General features: G+C 39.3%; 1 protein-coding gene across 1 annotated transcript; it reads left to right on the plus strand.

The window, feature by feature from the left end:
• The first annotated feature begins 4,893 nt into the window (after positions 1-4,893).
• LOC116058153 (collagenase 3-like) lies at positions 4,894-10,282 on the plus strand. The gene is made up of 10 exons (XM_031310852.2): positions 4,894-5,014; positions 5,148-5,395; positions 5,493-5,641; positions 6,487-6,615; positions 7,331-7,492; positions 7,661-7,790; positions 8,307-8,440; positions 9,166-9,325; positions 9,417-9,520; positions 10,133-10,282. Exons 1-10 carry the CDS (start codon positions 4,916-4,918, stop codon positions 10,240-10,242), a joined length of 1,425 nt encoding a protein of 474 aa, XP_031166712.1. The 5' UTR covers positions 4,894-4,915; the 3' UTR covers positions 10,243-10,282.

Consider the following 10,282-nt stretch of genomic DNA (forward strand, 5'->3'; position numbering starts at 1 on the left):
TTTCACCAGATTTCTTGCAGGTGTACATCATAAGTTTGATAAATCTTTGCAATCTGAGTGTTGCTCCTCTGTGTTCTGATAAGGCAGGGTTTTTTTTATGAATAACTTTAACTAAATGTTTACTCAGTGCATATTTAAAAAATGTAAATAACCTGGAATAGATAAAATGTGCTTGTAAAAAAATATATATATATAAACTTATTTAATGCTGGTAAATAGCCTTTTGAACAAAGATGACTTAGAAATGTATTAACAATTTTGGTTTGTCCGCTATTAGTTTGTTCCTGAAAAGACTTACCACCCTAAACATTTACATAAAGCATAAAAAATATCGAGCAAAAGAAACACATTATAAAAGGACATTTAAATAGCTACAATTCAATAATCAATGAGCCCAGAGAATAGAAAATTAAAAACAAGCTAAAATAGAATAAGACAGGTATTAAATACAAGCTACAGGTACTACAGGTGTTCTTAAACCTGTTTTTAACATGGAAATGTTTTCTGACTTGTAGGTTGTCCACTGCTGTTTTGCCTTGGGTTTAGTTTCTTAGTATTTTAATTCATTTACTACGACTCTGTTAAAGTCCCACCAGGTGGCACTCTCCCTGTTTGGTCTGCTTGTATTTTAGATATGACCAACTGTTGTTTGTATATCTTTGGTTTCCTTTTCAGTGGAGCTAGTAGCCAGCTTGTGGTGGATGCTAGGTACTCAGGTGTGGGTCCTTGCAGTTTCCCAGGGACAGAGGTGTATAAAGTACTAGAGACCCATACTTGAGTACTTAAGTGCTCTATCAAAAAAGTGATTTGAGTAGAAGTAGAACTGCTCTTTAAGCACAACACTTAAGTAGAAGTACTAAAGTATTCAAAAAATGTTGTACTTAAGTATTGCAAGTAGTTTATTTTAAAATTTACTACTCAAGTACTGAAAGTAAAAGTACAAGTATTGTGTTATTTAAGAATTGTGTTTATTCAAGAAAGCAGTCAAAAGTTTGAATATCATATTGTTTATGTCATCTGTTTAGCCAAGGCTGTAGCCAATGGAATTAACAAATATTAATTATATTAAAAATAACAAATATTAACAAATACTGAAATAAAATGTACAATTATCACATTGTGCAAGTAAAATAAACATCCTCTCCAGCACAGTAACGATTAAAGCCCCCCAAAAAACTTATCACACGCTAGCTAGTAACGTGTGATGAACAGGAAAGTTAGCAAGCTAACAAAGTACAGATAAAACCATAGACAGTATATAAGAAAAATAAATGTTAAAATGGATAAAACTAGCAGCTTCACATCACAGGGTCAAACAGTTAACATTCAGTACTCATTGCAGACTGAAACGACTCAGGAATAGCTTAATCTGCTGCAACAATAGCTCAATAGAGTACAAACTTACATCGTCTCTGACTTCTGAACGGGGCAACCGTAATGAAAAGAAACATGACGCGATCTCCGGGATTTCTTACGTAAATTACGTAATTAGCGTACACACTACACACACTAACCTACACAGTCTCCGTAGCATGAGGAATTCACAACAGTAACGAGTAACGATGCCACACATAAAAACATCTATCGGAGTAAAAGTATTAAACTCATCGAAAATATGTACTCAAGTGGAAGTAGGAGAAAAAAAAATAATACTCCAGTAGAGTACAGATACAGCCTTTTAGTACTTAAGTAGAGTAGTGAAGTAGCTCTACTTCGTTACTATACAGCTCTGCCCAGTGATAATGACACTGGGACATGATTTCCGGTGACAGGATTTGCAGTGAACCGGTTTGCAGTGACTTTATCGACTATAGTGAGCACATGTGGTGGGTAAGTTGATGCACCCCTGGAACACACCCTGAGTTAGATTGCCTATCCACAGCTGCCCACTTCCCCTTTTCATTTGGTAATTAAGTATCTAGGAGAGTATTTGTTTAAAAAAATTTACTTTTTTAAATTGTCAACATGGTAAACTATTTCTATATCTTCTACCTAAATTTGGATTATCCTAATTTGATTCACCTACATTTCTAACCACTCTTTTCAGGCACTTCCAGTCTTCAATTATTTCATTTTCAATAAATATTTCTTTTTGGAACCACTTCTGTCTTGCTTCAGTCGACGAACCTGTGTAGCCTTTGTTTAACAGGGTGTTAGTTAAAGTAAAAGTAAAGCATATCTTGGGTTGAAAGTCCTCAGGTGGTGTTGTCAGATAGTTAGATTCTGGTGGCGGTTACTCCTGTAGAGCCACCGCCCTGGCCACACTCGCATTGCCAGGCCTTCCTCCACAGCTCCGGAGGAAGGTCTGGCTAGTCCACACAACATTCTGGGATGGGATAAAATGTGCTTTGGTTTATTGGCATTTCTTTAAACCAATGGCAATCATCTTGGGCGGTGCTAAGCGCCAAGCGGAGCCACGGTGCCGCTGCAAAATGCCTCAAAGAGACATCAGCGGTATTTCCGGCAGAACGAGAGCAATCCCGGAAGTGGAACTTTGTGGATACAATTTTCCTAATAGACTTCTACACAAGCCAGCTAGGTTTTTCAACCAGTGGAGTCGCCTGCTGGAAATTAAATATTATGCAGACCTGGAATCTCCGTCCATTATTTAGTCTATGATATCTATACAACATTTTATGGCAATCCATCCAGTAGTTGCAGACATTCCACTAGAAAGAATCCGCAAAGTCATTTCAATGCATCCTGAGGGGACATGTATATTTGTAGACCTACCAAATGTAACAGCAAACCAATCAAAAAGTTGTAGAGATATTTCAGTCTGGACCAAATTGGTGGACCTACTGACCAAGAAACAGACATTGATAAAATATTGAATGGAGCGGTTTTAAAAATTGGATTTTACTTGTAATAAGTGGGAGTCTCTGAGGGGTTTGGTGAGTTCCAACTGTTTTTCGTTCGATACCACCAACAGCTGAAAACATACCTCAGGAAACGGCAGTGGTGATTCATGCACATAATAAAGTTGTCTTACCTGAGACAAAACCAGTGAATTTGTTGTTCCTGTTATACCTGATGGCATGACATGAATTTTTAACACAGTTTAACACCTAACATTTTCCGGTACATCACATATTTCCTGAAGGCTGACTTAACCTTATGTGAGTTTGTGAAAGTAATGCAAGAATTTGGTCAATATATATTCAGAAATAATTACAATAAAACATGTTCCGTACTTTGAAATACAATTCCAGTGTAGGTTTGTGATTTATGCTCTTTGGAACCAAATATGGTAATTTATCTCAGATATATGTAATGCCGCCAAATGGCAAGTGAATCCTGTTTGTGTGCGAGTGACATAATCCGCCAGTAATCGCATTGTCTAATAATATCCTGTTCACTGATGAATAATGCCGGGAGTAAAAGGTGAAAGTCAGCATGTAATACAGTGTTGTAATAGGAACTTCATCATGATCCCTGAAATAGATACTCATATCACACATTGGCAATTTAATATTCCACTTTCAAAACAGAAGTAGATTTTACAAAATGTTCAGCCCATCAATTGGGCACATTAAGATTTACATTTTGCAGCATTAAGAATTATAAATGTATATTGTTGCCGTTAGGCAGAAATCTTGTATTTCCACATTTGGATGGATGGATGGATGGAAATCATGAATGGTCACCCTTTAGTCTGTATGTGGGTTTTACAAATATTTAATGATGAGATTTCATGTGACTTTGTCTAAGGGAAATAGCTCATTCAAATGTTATTACATTGGCCTTTTTTTTCCATTTCCTGAAAACAACGGTTTTGGACATACAAGGTTTTCACCCGACAGTGACGATATATTTAAAATTCCTTCGATTTTGCACATCTATTGCAACGCTTTCATCCTCGCTGTCCGTGTTTACTGTGTCGATTTCCCGGAGACATAAGTTGCACAACCAAGAAGACAGAACTGCTCCTCCCAGTGTCCAGCCTTAGGAAACAACAAATGCAATGTAGTTTTCCACCCAACAATGTACAAATAGACAGAAAATAGATGCATAAATACATATTAAAATTGAGTTTACAGATGTTATAAAGAAAATAATCTAGTCGACATAAGGAAACTTCTCTCACTTGTAAAATAATTCCTTTGGATGCGTTACAGCCCCCCGACAATATGTCACAGAACAAATTGACCTTAATGTAATTATAAAATCTATGATCTTTCTGAAGTGATAAATATTGACCCACAGCTGTTAACCTTATTGCTGCAGCGGTATAGCTGTTGGGAAGTGGTTGTAGAGTAATATCAGACATCATGATGAGCGATCTGTGGCATCTACAAATACTCCATCACATGTCAGAAGGACTTGTTCATGACATGATGCAGCTTGTCTGTGTTTTATCACAAAGCACGTCACTGTCTTGTCAGCAGCAACACTAGCCTGAGGGTTAAAGAAGAAGTTTGTGATTAAAGACCTAGAATATAGAATATGACTCAAAATATAAGCTTTACCAACAGACAATGAAATCCGCAAATGTGGTACCTTGGCCAGCTCCTCCTGTTAAACTGCCCAGAGACTATATTAAATGTATGAGTGTCACTTCCATATCACTTATTTTATCTATGCAGTTTGTACCTAAAATATTTGATTTGATGATTTGATAAAATTGGTTGTTTCGGTATGGGCATCATGTTGTGTCGTCATGAATAAAGTCTTGTTTTGGGGATTTTTTTAGGGATGTGGCTGAGAAATCATAGTCTTGTTTTGGGGATTTTTTAGGGGAGTGGCTGAGAAGTCAAAGCAATCTTCTCCTGTCATCTATATATGGAAAACTTCTTGAGTCACTGACTCAGGAAGGTAGTTACTCAACACGCCCACTCCCCAATATGCCCACTCCTCAGCCTATATAACAGCTGACTTCCAGCACAGAAACACAAGTGGCATTCAAGGAGGAAGCATGAGGTCTTGCAGTCTGTGCATCATCCTGAGCCTGGCGGTGGCAGTTTACTGCGTGCCTGTATCACAAGTCACTGAGCAAGATGAACATGATGCAGAGGTATGTTTTTTTACTCCGTCTTGCATGTGCTCTTACTATTTTGCATTTAGGATGTGTTCAAGATGTGCATTGGGGGGAACTATTGTTTTGAAGATGATTACTGACCAATAAGTATTCTCATCTTCTTTTCCAGAGCTACCTGAAAAGATTCTTCAACCTAACAGAGCAAGAAGGTCCATCTGGCAGACGGGGGATCAGCGCGGTGAGCAGGAAGCTGAGTGAGATGCAGAGATTCTTTGGCCTCCACATCACCGGGACGCTGGATGCTGACACCATGACGATGATGAAGAAGCCCCGCTGTGGCGTCCCAGACACCAACATTGCCCGTTTCTCCACGTTTGGAAAAAACCTTAAGTGGGAGAAAAACAGCCTTACCTACAGGTGACTGATCTGAAGAGAAAATGTGTGAGAGAAACTTAATGTAGGCAGTGCATGTCAGTAATTATGTAAATATAACTAACCCTTTTCTGTCCTATAGGATAGAGAACTACACACCTGACATGTCTGTGTCAGAGGTAGATGACTCCATAGAGAAAGCGCTGCAGGTTTGGGCCAAAGTCACTCCTCTGAGATTCACAAGAATCTACAGTGGCACCGCTGACATCATGATCTCCTTTGGCCGCCAAGGTGAGGTCACAATCACTTTCTGTGGTGGAAGAAGTACTCAGATCCTAACATGCAAAATCTTAATCTAGTAATAATTAGTAACTTAACGTGTCAAATAAATGTATTGAAGTGTAATTAGGATATTTCCCTGTGTCACATTTTGGACTAGAAGTATAAAGTAGCATACCATTTAAATACTCAAGTAAACATAGCTCAGTGGAGTGTGGGGTGGGGCATTGGGGTGGCCTTTTTTACTACAGCCCCAAAGCCCTGAATCTTTGAGGGTTTTAAAATACCTTCAACTTTGTGTCCCTTCCCCTCAGTCTCTGGCTGGACCGGCAAATCAAATAATGTGTAGATAGGTAGATAGTGTGAAGTATCTATTTTCCAGGATGTGTTTGATTCGTTATGGTAAATATCTTAGAGCGCTTGTTGACCCCTCTATTGTAGCACATACTGTGGGGCATATTTTAATGACAAATCCCTTAAATACTGACAATGACTGCAGTGCAGTTACATAATGCGTATCAGTCAACATAACAAAGAGACAACAAGCATTCCACTGGTGGCATGCCAGTGCTTGTAGCATTCTTTACCATGTGTAAAGGGGTTAAATGGGTGTTGAAAAGGCTGTTTTATCTTTAGCTCAGGTTTGCAATTGTGATATCCCACAAATAACCTTGGCTACACATAAGACATATTTTGGTGTCGTGAGGTACAAATAGCAATGATGCATTTGGGTCACCCAGTCCTGATTTGTTGCTTTTAATGAAGGAGAAAACATTAGAAAGTAGATTTCATAGCATAAGTAGGTACTTGTTTTCTATAGTTTGCAAAACCTGACATGAGTTTGTTCTTGTTAACAGCACATGGTGATAATTACCCCTTTGATGGCCCTGATGGCACTCTTGCCCATGCCTTCGCCCCAGGCCTTGGCATTGGAGGAGACGCTCATTTCGATGACGATGAGAACTTCACTTTCCGCTCCAACAGAGGTGAGTTTGTTATTTATGCACAGCATAGTGTCTCTTTTACTCACTAATGCTGTGTCAGTGTATGTTCTGACATGCTATAATCATAGAGGAGCTGTAACTAACCTGTGCTTTTCCTTGGTGTCACGGTTTGGTCACGCATCCTCAAAGGAGAGGAATTCCTTAAATCAGATAATCAGTTAAATGGTCCAGGCAGCTGATTGGGCAGCCACAGCTTTACCCAGCGTCCCTGTGTACCAAACAGTTACAGAGGATAGCCACCACTATTTTAAATGACTCCCCTCACCCTTTGCACAGGGATTTTAAGCTTCTTCCCTCTGGACGAAGGTTTTTAGTGCCAAGGTGCATGACAAAGTGGTACACAAATAGCTTTGTTCCTGCTGCCATAACTGAGCTGAACAAGCTGTAGCGATAGTTGCACAAACATGACAACGGTTTTAAAACTGCTTTTATCTTGATTATTTCACAGAGAATATATATTTAAATAGTTTTTATTTAACTTATTTATATTCATCTCTCGCTCTCTCTCTCTCTGTGTCCTGATTGTTTTTTTTGGGATTTTATCAGGTTTTAAGCACTTGCATCAGTTTTTTTTGTATGTTTTCATAATAAAAGTGGATGTTATATTCTTACGGCAAAACAAATTTATCTACCAAATCTATGAGTACAAACAAAGTAGCCTGAACACGAACCTATACTTCTGTGTTTCCTGCTGTAGGCTACGTCCTCTTCATTGTGGCTGCCCATGAGTTTGGCCACTCCCTGGGCTTGTCTCACTCTGATGATCCTGGTGCTCTCATGTACCCTGTGTACTCATACAGAAACCCAGACACCTTTGTTCTGCCCCGGGATGATGTCAACGGCATCCAGTCTCTCTATGGTTAGTACTAACGGGCTGGATCATCCATGCCTGTTTGCACACATAGCACCTGACCAACATCTCTGACAATCTTTTGCACAATCTTTGGTGATGCTACTCCACTGTTTGGACTTTGTTGCAATGTGATGCAGGGCTTTCTAAATACTTGGTGACTCATTCATCCTCCAGGTAGAAACTCTGTTAAGGATCCCTCTGTAGATAAACCTCAGCCCCCCACCACCCCTGATGCCTGTGATTCAACCATGGTCTTGGATGCTGTCACCACCCTGCGAGGAGAGATGCTCTTCTTCAAGGACAGGTATCAGACTTACTGCACTCTGTTTCTGCAGAATGCTAAAACATCAGCATCCAAAGCCTATTAGCTGGGCCGTTTCTAGCTTTTGGCAGGCCCTATGCAAGATGCTGTTTGGAGGCCCCTATTTTGTCAAATTACGATGGGGGGGATTCAAACCTTTAAGATGATCCGCGGAGATGCATCAATCTGTTGCACTTTTAGGAGGAAAACAGGCTAGATTCATAAAAACCTCTCTCAAAATTCAAATTAAACATCTCAAGTTGACCCAAGCAATTTAAACCTACAGAAAATGATAATGATAAAGATTTTTCTCAAACAGGTTTATTTTAAAATGTTTAGAACAAAGAAGGATTACTTGCTAGTGGCTACAAGTAAATACAGGTCATTTTATTTCTCCCTAAATATATTAAGGCTGAATGGGCTGAACTTGCAGCTTTGGGGCCCCCTAGTGGCTGCGGGGGCCCTATTCTCACCACAAGTGGCCGGGCTTATGTACAAATTGTTCTTGTGTGTTCTCAGCTTCTTCTGGCGGAGCTACCCTCAGAGCAATACACCTCAGCAAAGTCTCATCACAAACTTCTGGCCCGAAGCCCCCACCAACATCGACGCTGCTTATGAAAGCCAACAGTCAGGCAGAGTCCTTCTCTTTAAAGGTAGGTGTTCTCCTACTGTATGTGTATCATTCGTTCTTTTCATATTCAGTTGGGAATCCAAAATCGGAAAATTAACAAAACGATTTGTTATTTCGTTATTCATTTATTCAATGATTATTCAAATCCAACACAAAACACCTAACAACACGTTGTTTTTTGTACTTTCATTTTATGCTAAGTCAAACGTACTGTAGGAAATGAAAACCTTAGACTAAATGGCAACATTATACTTCCTGTGTTTTGTAAAAGTCTATCTTTTCACACAATTGAAGACTTTAAATGTGACATTTTCCAAAATACTTATTGGTGTTCAAGCTCATAAAAATTACTTTAAATCAGGTACTGCGTGTGTATTTGGTGCAAGTTTATCAAGTGCAACACACAAAGAAGTCAGCAACTTCCTGGTCACACAGTTCAGACACATCAAAGATTAAAAAAATCAAATTCGGTCCGTGGCCCGTTTTTTCTTTTCCATTATTTTTTTGAATTGAACATAAAAGTCAAGATACGAAAAACAAGCTGTTATTTTAGTTTTTTTGTTTTGTTGAATTCATAAATGAATAACGACATACCAAATGATTTCATTTTCTGATTTTGGATTCCCAATTGGATATTAAAAGAAAGCATGATACACAGATTTCCTACGCAAGGCTCCTAACTGACACCATTTCAAAGTTGACCTAATTCAACATTCTGATTTAATTGTATTCATTTCCTGCCTGCAGATCGTAAAGTGTGGGCCTTCGCTGGCTATGAGCTTGTGCGTGGCTATCCCAAAAAACTTTCCAGTTTTGGTCTACCCAGAAGTGTGAAGAAAATCGATGCGGCCCTCTATGACGTTGAATCCGGCAAGACTCTGTTCTTTGTAGGCAGCTCTTACTACAGGTGCTAACCCATAATTTCTGATTTCAATATGAGCTATTCTTAACCCTTTATACTTATTGACTGTATCTAATTACTGTCTATGTTTCCTCAGTTATGATGAGACCAGAAAGACCATGGACCAGGGAGTCCCCAAGCAGGTGGATCAGACATTCTCCGCCCTGACCAGCAAGGTGACTGCAGCTCTCCAGTACAGAGGTGAGTAGCATTTAAAGCTGACCTGAGAATTCCAAGTCAAAACAACTGGAATGAGATGTTTTTCTGACAAATTAATGAATCCTTCAATCCTTCCCCCTTCATTCATTTATGCCTTTAAACAACACTAAGTAATGTTTCCCGCTTCAGTCCCCCTACAGGTTGGAAGCGGAATTGTCCATTACATTACATTGTCCAGTTCATTTGAACTACAGATCCGCTACCCTATCTGGCAAACTTGCATAATGCAATGTAATGGACAATTCCACTTCCAAGCGAAGCGGGAAAAGTTACTTAGTGTTGCTTTTAAAAGACATTTTGGGGAATGCACTTTTTAGCTTTCTTACTGACAGTTACTGTACATAAGAAGTTACATTTCATTCTGTCTGTTACCTTTTGACAGAGCCAGGCTAACTGTTTTCCCTGCTGATCTGCCTTTATGCTAAGCTAAGCTAACCTAACCGTCTCCTGGCTCAAGCCTCATATGCAATGAACGGATATGGGAATGGTATTAATCTTTCCATCTAATTCTGGGCAAGAAAATCACTAAGCGTGTTTCCCAAAATGTTGGACTATTCCAAGCACATGAACTAACATTGAGTCTCTGTTCTGCAGGTTTTACTTACATCTACAGCGGACCGTACATGTTTGAGTACAGCCTGAGGACCGGGAGGTTGTTCCGTGTGCTGAGGAACAGCTACTTCCTGCGCTGCACTAACTTCTAGAGCAGTTTACTGGTCAAGCTGCTTATGTAGCCACTCTGAA

Source organism: Sander lucioperca, chromosome 13, assembly GCF_008315115.2.
Source record: "Sander lucioperca isolate FBNREF2018 chromosome 13, SLUC_FBN_1.2, whole genome shotgun sequence".
Classification (NCBI taxonomy): Eukaryota; Metazoa; Chordata; class Actinopteri; order Perciformes; family Percidae; genus Sander; species Sander lucioperca.

Bases quoted from the DNA above. Each gene is read 5' to 3' on its own strand.
- LOC116058153 (XM_031310852.2), top strand. From the start codon at position 4,916: ATGAGGTCTTGCAGTCTGTGCATCATCCTGAGCCTGGCGGTGGCAGTT. The intron at 6,616-7,330 runs GTGAGTTTGTTA...TTCCTGCTGTAG, and splicing joins CACTTTCCGCTCCAACAGAG to GCTACGTCCTCTTCATTGTG. The intron at 9,521-10,132 runs GTGAGTAGCATT...TCTGTTCTGCAG, and splicing joins TGCAGCTCTCCAGTACAGAG to GTTTTACTTACATCTACAGC.